The 20,239-nt window shown below is 38.2% G+C and overlaps 1 protein-coding gene across 1 annotated transcript; it reads left to right on the top strand.

Moving 5' to 3' along the window:
* The first annotated feature begins 484 nt into the window (after positions 1-484).
* LOC103022982 (zinc finger protein ZFAT) lies at positions 485-19,615 on the top strand. Its single transcript, XM_022674332.2, has 16 exons — positions 485-691; positions 1,929-2,090; positions 2,221-2,487; positions 3,116-3,292; positions 4,427-4,580; positions 4,893-6,241; positions 7,713-7,945; positions 8,902-8,986; positions 9,089-9,238; positions 10,274-10,447; positions 11,454-11,542; positions 11,652-11,790; positions 12,831-12,955; positions 13,041-13,161; positions 14,764-14,912; positions 15,745-19,615. The coding sequence occupies exons 1-16, from the start codon at positions 673-675 to the stop codon at positions 15,967-15,969; spliced, it is 3,618 nt and encodes a 1,205-aa protein (XP_022530053.2). The 5' UTR covers positions 485-672; the 3' UTR covers positions 15,970-19,615.
* Positions 19,616-20,239: the final 624 nt, after the last annotated feature.

Genomic DNA, 20,239 nt, shown 5'->3' with positions numbered 1-20,239 from the left:
CCACCAATCAGTGATGGTTTGGAGAGACATGTCTCAACATCTGCTGGTGTTGATCCACTGGGTTATATCAAGTCCAAAGTCAGTGCAGTTCTGTTTTCCTGCTAAATATTTCAGCACTTCATGCTTCTCTCTGCTACTGACAACTTTCATGAAGATGTAGATTTCATTTTCCAGCAGGACTTGGCACACTGCCCACACTGCTGAAAGTACCAATACTCTTATATATTGTTCAAAATTTCTGAGACACTGATTTTTGGGTTTTCATAGGCTGTAAGCCATAATCATCAACAATTAACTAAAAAAAAAACACTTAAAATAGATCACTTTGTGTGTAATACATCTATATTATATATGAGTTTCACATTTTGAACTGAATTACTGAAATAAATGAACTTTTCAGTGATATTCAAATTTTTTTATCAAATACAAATCTGCTGAACTAAACCCTCCAGGCCTCAGGGGGGCGCGCTCCCCGAGCAGAGACCCCCCAAGCCTGCGCAGCTCCGAGAAGGAGATTCAACCCGCCATACGTGATGTCGCAGATTCGCCAGAAGTTACTGCAGTTACAGTAATTTTAATATAATCAGGCTGTTTAATAATGATGTTTTCAGCTCAGAGCGGGGATTAGCGGCGGTTTCTGCAGCGCGGGGGCCGCGGATTTATTTCTGAAGCATGGACTGTGCGCGAGCAGGTAGGCGGAGCGGGAAAACGACAACAGCGCGTTTAGAAACGCAGAGCGCAGAAACAGGCGAAGCTGGAGTATCAGACTTATCCGGTCCACCTTAAACAGCGCTGCAGTTCCAGCCTGGCTCCTGAAGCGCCAGAACAGAGGCGCTGAACTGTTTAAGGTGGAACGGAATAGTCGAATAAGAAGCAGTGAAACTCAAGGCTCGGCAGAAAACAGTCAATTCCGATGATTTGCTGAGCAGCGGACTCTCTCTGCTGGGAAAACCACACCAGCAAAACATCACAGCTTTACCCCTAAAACACGCGAATTTCACACGTTCCACCTTAACAAACTTTAATTACGTGAACTGAGCAGCACTGGGTGCATTTTAAGAGCTTTATACTGGCTGCTTCTCCATAATCTGCATATTGTTTACTATTGCATCTCTAAAAAAATAAAATATTATTAAAAAGTTACTTTATTTCAGTAACTCAGTTCAAAATGTGAAGCTCATATATAATTATATATAATGTATTACACACAGAGTGATCTATTTTAAGCGTTTATTTGTTTAATTGTTGAAGATTATGGGTTAAAGCCAATGAAAACCCAAAAATCAGTATCTCAGAAAGTAATACTATATTATAAAGTAATATAATATTAGCCCAACTGGTACGTTTGGCAGTGTGACAAGTCCTGCTGGAAAATGAAATCCGCATCTCCATAAAAGTGGTCAGCAAAGAAAAGCATGAAGATAGAGTATTTTAATATTTAAATATAGTAGCAAAGTAAAAATAATACACCAGTAGATACAGAGACAGCATTTTATTACTTAAGTACTAAGTACTGAAGTAAAAATAATACTCCAGTAGATACAGATATAGTATTTTAGTACTTAATTACAGTAGTGAACTAAAAATAATACTCCAGTAGATACAGATACAGCATTTTAGTACTTAAGTATACAGTAGTAAAGTAAAATTAATACTCCAGTAAAGTACAGATAGAGTATTTTAGTACTGAAGTACAGTAGTGAAACAAAAATAATACTCCAGTAGATACAGATACATCATTTTAGTACAGTAGTGAAGTACATTTAGTTTATTACTATACTATCTCTAAAAAACTGACCAGAAGGCCTTCCCACATTTAGCCAGAATTTTAATTATTATTTTAAATAAAGTCTGAATTTTTAAAAACAATAACACATTTAACCTAAGCTTAGTGTATGTGATTACATTTGCTGCTGTTGTGTTTACAGATGGTCCTTCGGTCTTCATGTGCAAAATATGCAACCTGTTCTCACCTAATAAGTCGCTGCTCCTGTCTCACGTCCTTGAGAACCACACCAAGGAGGGGGATGATGCTGAGGAAGTCATTATTCCACTCAAGCCATTACAGTCACCACAAGCACAACCTGCAGGTAGGCAAATATCAGATATTTAGATTCAATAACAAGAATAATTAAATGATTTAGGTCAAAAATTCAACCAGCAAACTAGTAGATTTCTCTCTTCCATTAATACAGAAAAGCCACTTTTTTCTTTTCGTAGACGGTGTTGTGAAAAGGAAACGCGGCAGACCAAAAGGTTCAACCAAGAAAGTCCAAGCAGACAAAGTCAGGACGAATAAAGCTTCCAGTCAGCCAAAGAAAGAGACGCCGGCCGCTCAGCCAGAATCTGCGGCCGAACAGCAAAACGAAGATGACACTGGTTTGGAGTGCAAGAAATGCCATCGCAAGTTCAGCAACAAACGACAAATTTCCAAACACATCTGTTTTGCAGGACTTAAAGAAGCTGCGGACGAGGAGGAGAACCACGGTAGGAGAGTTTACAACTAGAACTGCTCCAACAGATACACTTTTAACCTGAATACTCTAAATTGCCCAGAAAACTCGGATTCTCAAAATTGGCCTGATATGTGAGTTTCAGTATGTATAAATGTGTGTATGTCCTTTTATGGATTATAATTCTATAATCCTAGGTCAGTGCCTTAGTGCCCAACCCAGCACAGAGAGTTCGACAGGGGATCAGTTGTTTGCATTTTCCGGTTGAGAGTATGCTGTGCATGATTGGCTGCCGTGTTGTAAATAGGGAATAATCAAATGGAGTTAATCTACAGTTACAGTAGATACAGCAGTACACACCATTGTCACCATTGTAATCTGTTTTGCCTACAATGCTGCATGACGAAGAGGCATGCAAAGGGAAGTCTAATTTCAGCTCAACACTGGTTGTTTTTCTTCTTCTATTGTTAAATGTTCTATTGTTTAATTTCCTGTACTGTTCTGAAAGTCTGTAATCTATTGGTCTTACCAAATTTTGGTCTTCTGGATCCAGACCATGGTTCGTGGCTCTCTTCACTATCTCAGCTATTTCATTTTAGACCAAACAATATAGATGTGAAAGTCTCCACAGGATTTCATAAAGTTAACACTTTGTTCTCCAGGTCACAATCCCGATGCTGGTAAGAAAGATGATGGAGAAGATGACGTAAGATCTACACCAAAGAAGGCGAGAACAATGAGAACAGATAAGGCTTCTAACGTAAAAGACCCGGAGTCGACAAACTGCACCAAAAACCCCATCGTCAGTGTTGTCCTTGCAGCTCATGAAGCCATTCCTGGTGAGATAATCAATGCAGCATTTGAAAGCATTCTGCCTTAAAAGTTTTCCTATTTTCTTCCTGTTTTGCTAGACCAATTGTCCTACCTAGCTACTTAGCTGTATATCCCCTACCACTAGTGATAATACAACACAAGGAGGGGAAAGACTAGCACATGCCTCCTCTGAAATACATGTGAAGTCAGTCACCACCTCTTTTTGAACTACTGCTGATGCATCACAGCGCACTCGGAGGATAGCGCAGCGAATCGGTTCCGATACATCAGCTCACAGACGCCTTGTGCTGATCCACATCACCATTTGGAGTAATGAGGGAAAAGTGTTCTCCTGATCATAGTGGCAGTGCTTTAGACCACTATATTAGTGTTTTATTAGCGTTATTAGAAATATTTAGGAATCTGAGTAAAACAATTTTTAAATTATTGTATCAATACATTTTCAATGAAATTTTTTTGAAAACAATTTGGTAGTTTGAGCCAATTAATCAGTTCAATGCATAGTACATACATTGTTTTGTTTTGTGCTGCATTGGTTTGAATTTTAAATGATTCATTGGATATTTATGTGGGGCGCAAATATTTTTTGGTGGGTTGAGTGGGCTACCAGTTGCAAAAGTCTTGTTTTTGTACAGTAGAGATTTATAGTAGAAATTGTTTCAAAATCCACTGAAAGAGGCGCCGAGTGGTCCAGCAGTCTAAAGCGCTGCCACTATGAGCGGGAGGTCGCAGGTTGGAACCCCCGATCATGCAGCTTTGCCATCAAGCTTCCGGCGCTCAGAGGGAGCACAATTGGTGCTCTCTCCCCACATCACTCCTAGGGTGATGTCCACAGCACAGGGCGTCTGTGAGCTGATGTACCGGAACCGAGTCGCTGCACTTTCCTCCAGGCGCGCTGTGATGCTGCTCGGCAATACTGCATCAGCAGCAGCTCGAAAAGAAGCGGTGACTGATTCACATGTATCGGAGGAAGCATGTGTTAGTCTTCACCCTCCTTGTGTGTTGGGGCATCACTAGTGATAGGGGGAGTCCTAATGAGTGGGTTGGGTAATTGGGTAATTGTAAATTGGGAAGAAAATGGGAAAAATTTGAAATAAAATTAAGAAAAAAAATCCACTGAAGGTTTTGCTTTGCTTCAGGTGCCACAAAAATAGTTCCAATAGAGGCTGCACCAGCCGAGGCAGTTATCCCACCAGAGACCACCGCCAGCTCCCAAGTACCAGAACCGAAGAAGGGTTATCAGGAATACGCCATCCAGCAAGCTGCTTACGAGGTTCCTCTCAAATCTAACAGGTGCAGTTTCTAAGTTACTTCAAAATTATGTGTTACTCTCTGCAATTATTAATGTGATGTTTACAATTACAATAAATTGCCAGAGGGCTTACCATCATCAATGCTGCAATATCTTGGTTTAAAATTTATGCCACACTGGATTGAAATAAATTAAAAATAAATCTTTTCACACTGCGGAAGCTTGTCGAAACAATGCCACAGCGAATGCAGCCAGAACCAAAGCTATGAGTGGTCCAAAAAAATATTTAAGCAGTGACCATGCTGTGTGTATTGTATATAATCTGCTACTAAACTAGGTACTTTTACTCACAGGTTAGGTCAAACACAGCTGAAAATCTTCACCTGTGAATACTGCAACAAGGTCTTCAAGTTCAAGCACTCGCTCCAAGCCCACTTACGGATTCACACCAACGAGAAGCCATTTAAATGCCCCCAGTGCGACTACGCCAGCACCATCAAGGCCAACCTCAGCGTTCACATGAGGAAGCACACTGGAGAGAAGTTCAGCTGCGAGCACTGCTCCTTCAGCTGCCTCAGCAAGGGCCACCTCAAGGTCCACGTGGAGCGGGTGCACAAGAAGGTAAAGCAGTACTGCCGCTTCTGCAAGAAGAAGTACTCGGATGTGAAGAACTTGCTGAAGCACATTCGCGAGAGTCACGACCTGGAAGATGAGAAGGTTAAAGAGTCCTATGATGAGTACAGACTACAGACCAGAGAGGGCAAGAGGCAGCTTCTGTACGACTGTCAGATATGCGACCGCAAGTTCAAGAACGAGCTGGACCGCGACCGTCACCTCATGGTGCACGGCAGCAAGAGACCGTTCGGCTGCGAGCTGTGCGACCACGGCTCCACCAAGTTCCAGGCTCTGCAGGCTCATATCCGGAAGCATCCCTTCGTCTATGTGTGCGCCATCTGCCTGCAGAGGTTTGTCAGTTCGGTGCGCCTCAAGTCCCACTTCCAGCAGTCCCACCCTGAAGTGGACGAGACCACGGCGTTCTCAGATTCAATCAAGAACAGTTTCTGCCTGCTGAAACCTGGAGACGACATCCAGCAGGACATTGTAAAACAGGAGGAGCTGGACATTACGAAAGAGTTATCTCTCCTTAACGTTCAAGAGGTGCTCATCACGGACGTAGAAGAAGAACAAGAAGACGACGCTGAATGTCCTGAAGGCTTACCTACAGAAATTGCAGCCGACACATTAGAACAGGAGACCCAGGAAGATATAGCATCAACAGACATTGACACCAGTTGCCAAATAATTGAGACCGTTGAAACCCAGACACATGAAAATCAACCCCAAGGCAGTTTACCAAACATGGACTCCAGTGTAACTCCAGGGTTTGACAATCCAAATGAAGATGCAGAAAATGTAGCATTGACTTCGCATACTCCCATAACTGAAACTCAAACAACATCAACCCAGCAGATGTTGTCTACAGACAGTGGTGACGCACCAGTCGCTCAAAATGAGATAGAAGAAACCCACGTCACTCCGAGCAACACTGCCTCTAGTGGTGCGGAGGACTTGGCCACCACACATCAAGAGGAAAAATCAGCGTTCATGCAGATTTTAGACCAAATGCAAAAAAGGCAGCTAAACATGGACATCTTTGAGAGGATACGCAAGATTTACGGAGACCTGGAGTGCGAATACTGTGGTAATTTTAGACCTTCTCAATCATCTCAATTTTTTTGATATCTGTGTAACATTTTCGTTTCGTTAAGTGCCTTTGATACTTGTGTACAGACCATCCATGTAATAACAGTGTAACGTCTGGTGAATTACCAAGCGCATGGGTACAAATGTTATGTAATTGCACATGTGCCAACGTCAATTTTCCCTTGTGTGTAATCGAGCAAGTGTAATTACACCTGTCGTATAGTACGGAGTTTTCACATATAAAAGTTAAAAGGTGTGAAACGTATACACATCCATTACTCATTATTGTAGGTAGAAGTATATTGTAGATACTAGGGTTTAAAATACTTCTGTGGAAGTTGAAAAAGTATCAACTCAAGCTTTTTACTCTTTAAGTAAAAGTGTACTTTTTTACTGGTTTCAAAACTAGAATAAAAGTATAAAAGTAAAAGTAATGTAAGGGGAAAAAATTACACCATTAAGGACAAAAGGTAAGGTAGAGCCGTAGAGTGCACAAAATGTAAGGAATAAAAGTAAAAAGTCATCTAAATAAATGATTATTACTTCAGTAAAGTATAGATAACCAACATTTCTGCTTAACTAAGGTAACAAAGTATTTGTACTTGTGAAAAAGTTGTATATTTAAATGAAAAAATAATGTACTTGAACTATATGTTGAATAATTAAAGTATACTTTTTGTCCTTATAATTTGTACCTATTTAATCAGTATTTTAGTATACTTTTTTTTTCTTCAAAATTTACTTTATTTGGCTGTGTTCATTTTTATACCGATGATGTGCGCAATAAAAACATATATTTACTATTATTATAAAAAGCTGCTTTTTTGGATAAAACTATACTTTTACTAAGTGTTTTATAGGGGACCAGTTAAAACACAATTTTTGTGTTGCTTATAAAAATTTAATCTGTGCTGATGAACATATTATGTGTTAAAACTTTACTTTAGATGTTAAATCTATACTTTAATCACACATTTAATGTTTTTAATGTTCAGTTGGACAGCTTACACAAATATACTTACATTGTATTAAATAGTGGTAAAAAAAAAAGCATATGACTAGTATACTCAATATAAATGTAATGCAAATTACAAAAACATTTTTTTTTTCAAATAAGTTGTAATATAGTACAAATTAGTGGTTTCAAAATAACATAATTTAAGTACAGAACTACTTCAGCATAATTTAAATATATTTTTTCTTCACAAGTGTTGACACCTCCAACAGGAGTAATTTGGGCTGTGATTGTTTTTAAATACTCAAAATCATTATTTACTTTTCATTTTGGGAAGATAACCTATACTACTGTAATTAATCTGCAACAATGCATGCTTTCCCTGTAGTTATTACACTGTTATTACATGGTTGTTAACGTGTAACTACACAGTTATTAGAGACACTTATTATAAAGTGGGACCCTTTTTCTTCTCGGCTTTAAACGCCTCATGTTTTTGGTCCTCCCTTGACAGGTAAGCTCTTCTGGTATCAGGTGCACTATAACATGCACGTGCGAACACACACTCGTGAGCACCTGCACTACTGCTCCCAGTGCAGCTACTCCTCCATCACCAAAAACTGTTTGAAGCGGCATGTCATCCAAAAACACAGCAACATCCTCCTCAAGTGTCCTTTAGAAGGGTGTGAGTACTGCACTCCTGACAAGTACAAGCTGCAGTCCCACGTCAAAACACACACAGAAACTGTGAGTACCTGAGATCTTTATTTTACAGTTCAAAAATTCACCTGAAAACGTTTGCCAACATTTACCAAGTTCATTAGAGATGCACTGAAAAACTTTTTTTTCTGGCCACTGAATAAATGATGTAGCATACATGTATTTTTCCCAAAATGAATTACAAAATTACAATTTGAAAATATTTATTTAATAAATAAAAATTGTAAATTTACTTAAGCAGTGCAATTTCTCTTAGTTTTACCTTAGTAGTGCTATCCTAATCCTACAATTACTTAAGCAGTGCAGTTTCTCATAATTTCACCTCAGTACTGCTATCGTAATCATATGTTTTCTTAAACAGGGCAGTTTCTCATAATTTTACCTCAGTAGTGCTATCCTAATCATACATTTACTTAAGCAGTGTAATTTCTCATAATTTTATATCAGTATTGCTATCCTAACCGTAAATTTACTTAAGCAGTGCAATTTCTTTTAGTTTTACCTTAGTAGTGCCGTTGCTGAACATATATTTACATAAGCAGTGTAATTTTTCCTAAGTGTACCTGAGTTGTGTTATAAATTTACTTAAGCAGTGTAATATCTCAGTAGTGCTGTTCTAATCGTACATTTACTTAAGCAGTGTAATTTCTCATATGTTAATTTTACCTCAGTAGTGCTATCATAATCATACATTTACTTCAGCAGTGTAGTGTCTTATAGTTTTACCTCAGTAGTGCTATCCTAATCATATTTTTACTTAAGCAGTGCAATTTCTCATAATTTTACCTCAGTAGTGCTATCCAAAACATACATTAATTCATATGTAAGCAGTGCAGTTTCTTATAATTGTACCTCAGTAGTGCTATCCTAATCACACATTTACTTAAGCAGAGCAATTATATATCTCATAATTTTACTTCAGTGCATACTCCAATAATTAGTGCATCCCGGAACTTTAACAGAGTTTTTTTTCTTCCCTACAGGTTAAAAACCAGTTCATTTGTCCCGTCTGTAAAGACTCATTTCCAGAGGACAAACTTAGATATCATATCAAAATAAATCATCCAGGTAAATTAAATTGACATTTACATTTTTGTGTATTTAGTTTTTAGCAGCTTTAGGATTTAATAAGGATATAGTAATAATGTGAGTCTTGATTTGATTATTTAGATACATCATGGAGTACTATCTCAGAGGCGCTGGGGATACGTGTTCATGTAAAAGGAGTAATAGGGAAACGAGCCTCTAAATGTCCGTACTGTGACTGCTTCTTCACACGGAATGGAACAGACATGCAACAGCACATATGGGCTCATGAAGGTAAGATAGATCCAATTCCTTATAATAATAATAATATGAGACAATGAGCAAACCTAGATTTTAGTAAAAAGCCTTACGAAAATGTTTGTTCATCTTTATTTTTTAGTTGGGCTGTACTTAATGATTTTTTCATGATTGCTGATAATCTAACAATTAGTTTTCTGATTATTCAATTAATCAAACTAATGTTTTGACCTCTTTAATATCAGTAATATTACCTACAAATGAGTTGACGGCTCACGGCAATTTCAACCAGGGTTCTTTTCCTCGTCTCCAGTAGTTAAATATGTGACTAATGCAGTAACTTACAGTGGTGCTTGAAAATGTATCAACTTTTTTTGAGCTTATTATTTTTATTTATGTTTTATTCTATTAACTACGGACAATATTTCTCCCAAATTCCAAATAAAATATTGTCATTTAGAGCATTTATTCGCAGAAAATGAGAAATGGCTGAAATAACAAAAAAGATGCAGAGCTTTCAGACCTCAAATAATGCAAAGAAAAGAAGTTCATATTCATAAAGTTTTAAGAGTTCAGAAATCAATATTTGGTGGTATAATCCTGGTTTTTAATCACAGTTTTTTTCATGCATCTTGGCATCATGTTCTCCTCCACCAGTCTTACACACTGCTTTTGGATAACTTTATGCTGCTTTACTCCTGGTGCAAAAATTCAAGCAGTTCAGTTTGGTGGTTTGATGGCTTGTGATCATCCATCTTCCTCTTGATTATATTTCATAGGTTTTCAATTTAGTAAAATCAAATATACTAATTGTTTTTAAGTGGTCGCTGTATGTAATATTGGGTCATTTTTCTCAGTAAATAAATGATGAAGTATAATATTTTTGTCTCATTTGTTTAACTCTTCATTTAAGTTTTCTTTGTCTACTTTTAGTACTTGTTTGAAAATCTAATGATGTTTTAGGAAATGTTCAATGCATCGCTGTAATTCCCTAATAATGCAGATTTTTACACTTGATTGTTTCTTTTGCTAATTCATATATTTATATATGCTCTGCTCATGATCTGAAAGGAGTGAAGCCCTTCAAGTGTCCGATCTGTGACTACGCCTCCCGCAGTAAAAGCAACCTGAAGGCACACATGAACCGCCACAATACAGAGAAGACCCACCTCTGTGATTTATGTGGGAAGAAGTTCAAGTCTAAATGCACTCTTAAGAGCCACAAGCTAATGCACTCCGCAGATGGTGAGCCCGTTTTACCTGCATTAATGTTGAAAATAAATGATTGGCTTTTTTAGTTTAGTGTTAGTGATGCTAATAGTAGTTTTTCCATTTCTCTTATCACTCTTGATTCTGTGATATTTTTTAAGTTTAAATATGAAATCAAGAAATCAGTACAGCTCAGGAGGAAGGGCAGAAATGTTTTCAAGCATAATGAATCTTCAACTTTTAGCACTAAGTTAGTTTCTAAGGAAAGATATTAATCAGTTCAATCAGTCAACATGGCTATGGATATCCAAGATCATCCTAACCTTTGTTGAATAGCCCACCTGGAACTCTCCAGTATCCAGTAATGTTATGCTTTTTTCCCCAGCACTCTTTACAACGTGTGCTTTGGTGCATATTTTGCACTGAAAAATCACTTTTTACACTGTTATCCAGTCTCAAGGTAGTTCCACGTCTCATTGGTCGAATCCGAAGAGCTCTAACGTTTAAAATGAGGCATTAGGAACTTTAAAAGTGCACAAAAACCTTATTAAAAACCAAAAACTGTTTACAAGCCATAGTGATAGCTTCATCTCTGGGCGCCGCCATTACTGTGCTGATAATGACATAAACATATACACATAGACTCTGCATAGCCTACCTCCTGGCACAGCAGCCGGCTGCTATGTTGAAGGAGTCAACCACGCGACCCCAGTGCATTTATTTACACTAAGGAAGGTGTTTATTACACCTATAATAGTCACAATTCTACCAATTTGTACCCAATTTTTACACGGTTTGGTTTGTAACAATCAATAGAGATGTAGTTAAAGGTCAAAACACGGCAGTTATGGCATTCTAAATCATGTTTATCGCATAGTAGCACTTAAAGAAGGTTATAAACTTCTGAATAAGACTTCCTGAGTAAGACTTCCTATGTAGGATCTTTTCATTTCAATGACAGGCACAGACAGACAAGAAGAAAGATAGAAAGGAAGACTTATTTGTGGATTTATTCTGATTTGCATATTTTGCTACACTGTAGGTAAGCAGTTCAAATGCACTGAGTGTGATTTCACTGCAGCACAGAAGCCACACCTCCTCCGCCACATGGAACAACACGCCTCTTTTAAGGTAAATTGGTAAACAGCCTCCGGAAATAAAATTTATTCCTAGTACACAGAGAAAAGTGTATATATATATATATAACAGTGTTATAATAATGATACTATTATTTTTACAGCCATTCCGTTGCGCACACTGCCACTATTCCTGCAACATCCCAGGCTCTCTTAAAAGACATTATAATAAAAAGCATCCCGGTGAACAGTACTGCAATGCAGGTCCTGGAACAGCATCATCTGAAACTGTGATGGAGCAAGGTAGGTATCTGTACAGAGCTCTTCCCAGCAAGACACTGCTGTTTCAACTAATCTGACGATTATTTTTCAGCTTAGTTGATTAATCAAGATTTTTTTTTTTTTTTAAACATGACCCCCATTTGTGTTTTGTGTTGGTGGTGAAAACCAAGACAAAAGTTGGGTGCACCCAATTTTTTGACCGCAATGCCACTGTCACTGTCCATATAGGCAATATACACCTTTTTGACATACCTATTGCTCTTCCTATACCATTGTTATGTTTTTTTTTTTTAATGAAACAAAAATAATGAATACTTATTTAGTCTGGTCAGGAATAAAATTCAGCTTTCAACTGTGTTCAGGGCATTTTCACACCTGTAGTTGGTTTCTTTGGTCCAAATCAATTGATGAGTTCTTTCCTTAAAAGAGTTTTCTTCCTCTATTTGGTTTGGTTTCACACATGCATAAACCTAAACCCAACAAAATGCACACTAATAAACCATTGTAACCAATGTAAGTGCATTGTTTCCTCTGATTAACTGGTCAGAGCTGTCTGGCACGTGAGCAAGAAAGTAAATATAGGGAGAAGATTCTGTGCAAATAAATGAGCAGTTTAAAGCTGATTTGATACAGAACTCTAAAATGCTGTGCTTTTACAGTGTTTTTAATGGGATGTGCAGAGTAGATTAACACATGGTAAACAGTAAACAAAGTCGCGCGGCTGCGAGCAGTGAACGCTGCACATGCCACACTGTGTGATGGATGTAAACAGCATGGAGCAACAGAGACAGTGTTTGTTCATAGCTGTGGTAATAGGCTTTATCTGGCTAATATATCAGATTAAACTCCACCTTATCAGCAGTTTAGCTCAAATAAAAGGAGTATATTTGATAGCTGGGTTGGATTGAGACCGGATCACTCTCTCACCACAAGCAAATCACTTTCACACCTGCTCAATAGAACCGCACTAAAGTTACAAAGGAACCAGAGTCTGTTTTAACCGCACCAAATAGTTCTTATGTAAAAACTCCCATAATCACAGAATAAATTTTTTTTTTTAGGTGGAGTGAAGTGCCCGGTCTGTAACTATGTTTATGGCACTAAATGGGAAATGAACAGACACCTGAAGAGCAAACACGGCCTCAAAGTGGTGGAGAACAGCAGTCTCGGGCTGAACCAGTGGGAGGTCAGTTCTATTCATAAATACCAATATTGCTGAATTATTATATGAACCCACTACTGACTGAAACTGATGCTTCATGTTTGTTAAGGTGGTGGAGTCGGTGGAGGAGCCGAGCGCGCAGTATCTTCAGATTGCTGAGACGGAGGATGCTCAGGGAACAGAGGATGCGGTGTCGGCACTGCAGAACCTCCGCTTTAACACACAGAACGGTCAGTCTCAACATGTGAAATGCTTAGTCCCCTAACGAAAAGCATAGTAATGATCAAACCTATCAAACATCTACAGTAGTGTTTGAAAGTTTCTATATTTCTAAACTGCCGGCGCTCAGAGGGAGCAAAATTGGCCCTGCTCCCTCCGGGTGGGTAGATGGCGCTCTCTCCTGCAGCACAGGGCGTCTGGGAGCTGATGTATCAGAACCGCGTCGCTGCGCTTTCCTCCGAGCGCGCTGTGATGCTGCTCGGCAATGGTGCATCAGCAGCAGCTTGAAAAGAAGCGGTGGCTGACTTCACATGTATTGGAGGAAGCATGTGTTAGTCTTCACCCTCCTGGTGTGTTGGGGCATCACTAGTGATAGGGGGAGTCCTAATGAGTGTAAATTGGGGAGAAAATTAGAAAAAATAGAAATAAAATTATAAAAAAAAAAAAGTAGATAAAGAGAACCCAGTTTAACAAATGAGACAAAAATATTATACTATACCTCATTTATTTATTGAGGAAAATGATCCAATATTACATATTTGCGAGCGGCAAAAGTATGTGAACCTCTAGAATTAGCAGTAAGTTTAAAAGTAAAATTAGAGTCAAGTGTTTTCAGTTAATGGGATGACGATCAATTATGTGAGTGGGCGGAGCCTGTTTTATTTAAAGGACAGGGATCTATCAAACCCTGCTCTTCATCACAACACGTTTGTGGAAGTGTATCTTCTAAGCAACTGAAGGCCTCTTTCACAACGGCTAATGTTAATGAGTCTACAATCAAGAGAACACCGATCAACATTGGTGCGCATGGCAAAAAGAACATTGCTGATTATCTGCAGTTTGCTAAAAACCATGTGGACAAGCCAGAACGCTTTTGGAAGAATGTTTTGTGGACAGAAGAGACCAAAATAGATCACTTTGGTTTAATTGGTTTAATTGAAAAGCGTTATGTTTGGAGAAAATAACCTTTTCCCATCTTTGAAACATGGCGGTGGTGGTAGTATTATTAACATAGTTTGGGCCTTTTTTTTAATCTGCATCTAGGCCAGAAATTATATCAGATATTAAATTCTAAAAGTAAATGTCAAGACATCTGTCCATAAACTGAATCTCGAGTGAAGGCCAAGGTCATGCAGCAAGACGATGACATTAAGCACATACAAGTCGTTCTAACAACGAATGGTTAAAGAAGAATAAAGTTAATGTTTTGGAATGGGGCCAAGCCTAGTCCTGACCTTAATCCAATGGAAAAGGACATGAACCAAGCAATTAATGTGAGGAAACTCATCAACATCCCAGAGTTGAAGCTGTTCTGTACAGAGGAATGGGCTAAAATTCCTACAGGCCGCTGTGCAGGACTGATCTACAGTTACTGGGGTCACATAATATTTATAATAAGCATAATATTCTCATATTCACAGTCTCATTTGTTTAAATGGGTGTGGTACCACATCGCCTGAGTAATCATTTGGCTCTCCAGTGCAAAAGTAGCCATAGTATTAGTTGACATTTATCATTTCAGTGTCAAATGGCACATTGGCAACTCTTTTCTTCTGATTGTTGAAGCAAAATGTTCACAATAATCTCATATTCTTCCCTTGTTTGTTGTTCAGGTGTTGTGTCCGCAACAACAGCAGACAGACTGGACCCAGTGTCCGTTAATATTCTTCAGCAAATAATCGAGCTGGGCACAGAGAACCCCAATGCGACCGTGGCTTCTGTGGTAGCCATGGCTCCTGGCACAGTCACTGTAGTGGAGCAGGCAAGTCTGTAAAACCTATCATAGCACAACACTGCATAAATTATAAATTCCTTTAGAAGGAAATTCTTTCTGAACTATTTTATACGTACAGTAGCTCGGAAAAAGTAAGTAAACCCTTTGGAATTATTTGGGTTTCTTTATTATGCAGATTAAATGTTAAATGTTTATTGTCTAAGGGCATTTTCACACCTGTAGTTTCTGGTTTCTATGATCTGGATCAGTTGATGAGTTTAAGTGTTTCTCCCTCTGTTTGGTTTGGTTTCACACAGGCACATCTCCTCTGATTGGTCAGAGCTGTCTGGTACAGAAGTAAGAAAGTAAATATAGTGAGAAGATTCTGCGTTCCAGCACGTATATCTGTGCAGTTTAAAGCTGCTTTAACACCGAATTGTTATTTTCATACATAAGGTGCACCGCATTAATAGGCACATTTTACGCTCCTCCAGTATCTAGTAGTCCTTATATTTCAGCAGGTGTCGCTGCTGGGCCACTAGGTCGAGAGACATGTAAAGCTAAGCTAAGTTAAGTAAACAGAACTGTAATTCTTAAAAAGACAAGTCAAACGAGCGCTGGATGTTAATCTACACAGTAACTAGTAACTAGTTTTTTTTGTAAAAAAAAAAAAAAAAAAAAAAAAGCAACTAGCGACAAATCTAGCGAGTTTTTCTGGTGTTATTGGAGACTTTTGGCGACTCTGAGATGAACACACATGCTCTTCAGTTACTGTCCTCAGTGAGCAGCGGGTGCTGGTGCTACTTTCCTTACTGAGGAGTTGGCAACACTATGCATGTTACACATTAACATTCAGGCCATGCATTGTGCATTTTCTTAGGTGACGGAGGAGGAGGACCAGGCTGGCCACGCCATGATGATCCAGGATGCCATGCAGCAGGCCTCAGTGGGCTTGGGAGAAGAGCACCACCTGGTGGTGTCCTCAGACGACGTGGAGGGCATAAAGACGGTGACTGTGTACACGCAGGGGGACGACGCCTCTCAGTTCATAGTCTACGTTCAGGAGGCCGTGCAGACTGAAGAGACCACCACAGAAGTGGTCTGAACGTCCTCAGGAACGTGGTGAAATAATGTACGCCTGGAGAATCATTCTGATTTAAGCAGTTTCCAGTCTCAAGCGGACGGAGTTACAGGAATGGTTTGGCTGAAAATGAAATCTACGTAGGTTTACTTTTATTCCACATGGTGTCAATCAGCCAATCAGTGCACTAGGAGGAAAGCGCAGCGACTCAGTTCCGATACATCAGCTCACAGATGCAGCCTCGTGCTGATCGACATCACCCTTTGGAGTGATGTGGGGAAAGAGCGCCATCTACTGCCCCCCCACCCAGAGAGAGCAAGGCTCTCAATTGTGCTCTCTCAGGGCTCCGGCAGCTGATGGCAAGCTGCATGACCGGGATTCGAACCAGCGATCTCCCGATCATAGTGGAAGAGCTTAGCCTGCCAGACCACTCAGAGCCCCAGGGGTCTGTATTAGTTCTGTTTTATTGACCGCTGGAGCTAGGAGGCTAACGTCGCTAACAAACACAGACTTGTTTAAATGTTGTTTAGAGCAGAGTATCCAATCAAACGTGCCTTCCCATGCACACACATCAGCCAGGAATATTATGTTTGTGTTCTCTATTGTTTCTATTGGTCAATGAAATAATCATGTTAATGTAGGATTTCCAAATTAAAAATACTATATAATTATGGAGAAAATCTACACAGTGAATTTTGCAAGTAGTCAATATATTTTATACTGTGCTCTAAACCAGTGTTACCTAACCTGAGATGGACTTGTGTTGTAGTGAAACCTGATAACGAGTACAAACTTTTGTCGAATATTCCTCCTCCATTCATCCCCAGCATTCCGAAATACAGATTTTTTAGATGCTCCCAACAGGCTTACAATGCTACTGATAAGGGCATAGAGTTACCCAAATAAATATGGTTTTATGTTTTTTTGGATACAATCCGGGTTAGCACCCGAACATCCCTTTCAGACAGCTTCCTCTTACAGCGTCCACAGTTAATCCTGTTGGATGTGGTTGGTCCTTCTTGGTGGTATGCTGACATTACCCTGGATACCGTGGCTCTTGATACATCACAAAGACTTGCTGTCTTGGTCACAGATGCTCCAGCAAGACGTGCACCAACAATTTGTCCTCTTTTGAACTCTGGTATGTCACCCATAATGTTATAGTGTGCATTGCAATATTTTGAGTAAAACTGTGCTCTTACCCTGCTAATTGAACCTTCACACTCTTACTGCTCTTACTGGAACAATGTGTAATTAATGAAGATTGGCCACCAGGCTGCTCCAATTTAGCCATCTAAACAAAGTTTGTCTAAACATGCTTTAGAATGGATGATATGGGGCATATTTTGCCCCTGCAGATAAATCACCAAATCTTTTTACAACGTTATCCAGGCTCAAAGTAGCTCCGGAAGAGTAGAGATGGGTTATTTAACAAAGGTGAGTACTCTTCCTCATATTTTACTACATGCAAAAGTCAATTTTATATCGGCGTTCTCCTTTAAGCTCAGTCATGGTATTTCTTAGTGCATAAAAACTCTTGAGTAGAGTATTCCATTTCACAGATATTTCAATCTTAGACTGAAAACAAACAGAAATTATCTTCATCATCTAGTGAAGATATTTATTCCTATTGCAGCTTAATGAGTGTTTGGGTTCTGGTTGCCTATTGGTTATTGCCTGACTCAGAGTTTAAAACTAAACTCTGTGTTTTTCCATTATTAATAATCTGCATTAATCTGAAGTGCATGTAAACGCACTCTCTCTCTGTGTTTTGGCTGATTGATTTTGTCTGGGTTAAGAGGAATATTGTACCAAGTACCAAGTTTAGTTGAACAGCCAACATTATTTCTTTAGTGTTGCGCATATTCTACAAGCTTAAATGCAATGGATGCATAAAAAATGCATAAAAAAACACTTGCAAACTGTTTTTTTAAGTTAAATACTGTCAAATTTATTTTCCTTTTTTTCCCAAATTTCTGACACTGGTAGCACATTACTAGAGCATTTAAAAAAATTGAATATCATTGAAAAGTTACTTTATTTCAGTAATTCAGTTCAAAATGTGAAACTCACATATTTTATATAGATGCATAACACAAAGTGTGATCTATTTTAAGCGTTTATTTATTTTATTGTTGATGATTATGAAGCTTACAGCCAAAAAATCCAAAACCCAAAAATCAGAGTCTCAGAAAATTAGAATATTATATAAGACCAATTGGTACTTCTTTTTTTTTTTTTTTGCAGTACGGGTAGTGTGCCAAGTCCTGCTGGAAAATGAAATCCGCATCTCCATGAAAGTTCATCAGCAGAGAGAAGCATGAAGCGCTGTAAAATCTTTAGACTTGATAACAAAACACAGTGGATCAACACCAGCAGATGACATGTCTCTCCAAACCATCACTGATCATCAGTACATTTTTTTAAAGATGTGAATTTCATTTTCCAGCAGGACTTGGCACACTGCCCACACTGCCAAAAGTACCAATTGGTCTTATATAATATTCTAATTTTCTGAGACACTGATTTTTGGGTTTTCAAACGCTTAAAAAATATCACTCTATGTGTAATATATCTATATAATATATGAGTTTCACATTTTGAACTATTGAATTATTGAAATAAAGTAACATTTTTGTGAGATGCACCTGTATAATCACTGAAATTGACAAAAGCACACCAGGCTTCAAGACAGCTGCTATTTCTGTCTTAGCTATGTAGCACTAGATCCATAAAAATGTTAGATAATTATGCCATGTGGTGTTAAATTAACCATTGAATATTCTGTATATAAGATTATTCCCTTTTTTATTTGTTTTTTTGGCCGAACTATCTTATAAGTCAAGTCAAGTCAAGTCAAAGTGGTTTTTATTGTCATTTCAGCTATATACAGAGTACACAGTGAAACGAAACAACGTTCCTCCAAGGACCATGGTGCACATAAACACAGTGTAGACAGAACAATAGTGCAACAGTACAAAAGTGCAGACAGACAATACAACACCATACAGACAAAGAATAATAAATAACAAGACAGTGTGCAAATTATGCAGTGTGCAAAAAGTGTGCAAAAAAGACCAGTGAGGTAGTAATTACCTCTATTACACAGTGTGCAATAGAGTCCAGTGAGGTAGTAGGGTTTTTAGTGCTTTCCATTTTCTGGGGTAAGTGGGGTAAGAGTGTGTGTGCATGTACAGAAAAACCATCAGTTCAGTCTCTGCAGTTGAGGAGTCTGATGGCTTGGGGGTAGAAGCTGTTGCAGAATCTGGTCGTGCTGGACCGGATCTCCTGGAAACGTATCTCCTGGAAAATCGAATGCCGTATTTGCCTTATAAAGGGATGCACTCTGATGCAGTAATGGGTTTACATTCATTTGACAACCCTGCGGTCTTACATATCCTACACATCCCAAACTAAGAACAAATCATTTTGCTTTAACTCCTATTGAACGACAAAAAAAAACTAAAATACAAGACCTTATGTTTTCTAAATTGTCAGTCATACATATGTGCTCTAAAAGATTTCAGAATATTTAACTGCCCTGTCTGTAAAAGAGCACATATATATCATTCATCTCTAGTGCAATCCCTGCCATTTCCACTGTTTTGTAGTTTTATAAGATTGTAAATGTTACGGATACCAAATTATTAAACAGACTTTTACAACTTGGTTCATGATGTCACAATTTGTTTTGAACTGTTTATTCAACATGATACATAATGTACACAATGTGTATAATACAACATTTGCAGAATAACAGTTAATCACAAAAATACAAAATAATTATTTTTGTACTTCTGTTTATTATTAGTTAAATCCAACCAAAGGTGACTTTACAACCTAAACATGTTCCTCCACATTATATTTACTGTTATTAGAAAAAATAATACGTGCTAAGTCTGAAATATATACATGCATTACAAAAACTGATCAGTTATCACCTAATATTATATTTATTATATTATATTATATTAATTGTTATTATTATTTTTATGAATTGGCATGTCACTTCTGTTATATTTTCTCCTCTCCACTCCACATGGTGTCCTTTTATTAAAAGAATGTATGTAGAAATGTACGTTTTATAGAGATTTTTTTTGACAGCGGTTAATATAAATGTTAGTTAACCCAAACCCTCCCAGTCTGATAGCAGAAAAAGACATTACCCACTAAGCCTGTCACAATAATTACATTATCGACTTATCGTTAAATAAATAGACATGACCTCAATAATATTTAGTTTTAATAATGGGGATATGGTCTATTGTGTTTAACTGTATGTTTTTTCATGTAT

Source organism: Astyanax mexicanus, chromosome 6, assembly GCF_023375975.1.
Source record: "Astyanax mexicanus isolate ESR-SI-001 chromosome 6, AstMex3_surface, whole genome shotgun sequence".
NCBI lineage: Eukaryota > Metazoa > Chordata > Actinopteri > Characiformes > Acestrorhamphidae > Astyanax > Astyanax mexicanus.
The sequence above is the reverse complement of the archived record's forward strand: the minus strand, read 5'-3'. Positions and strand labels throughout refer to the sequence as shown.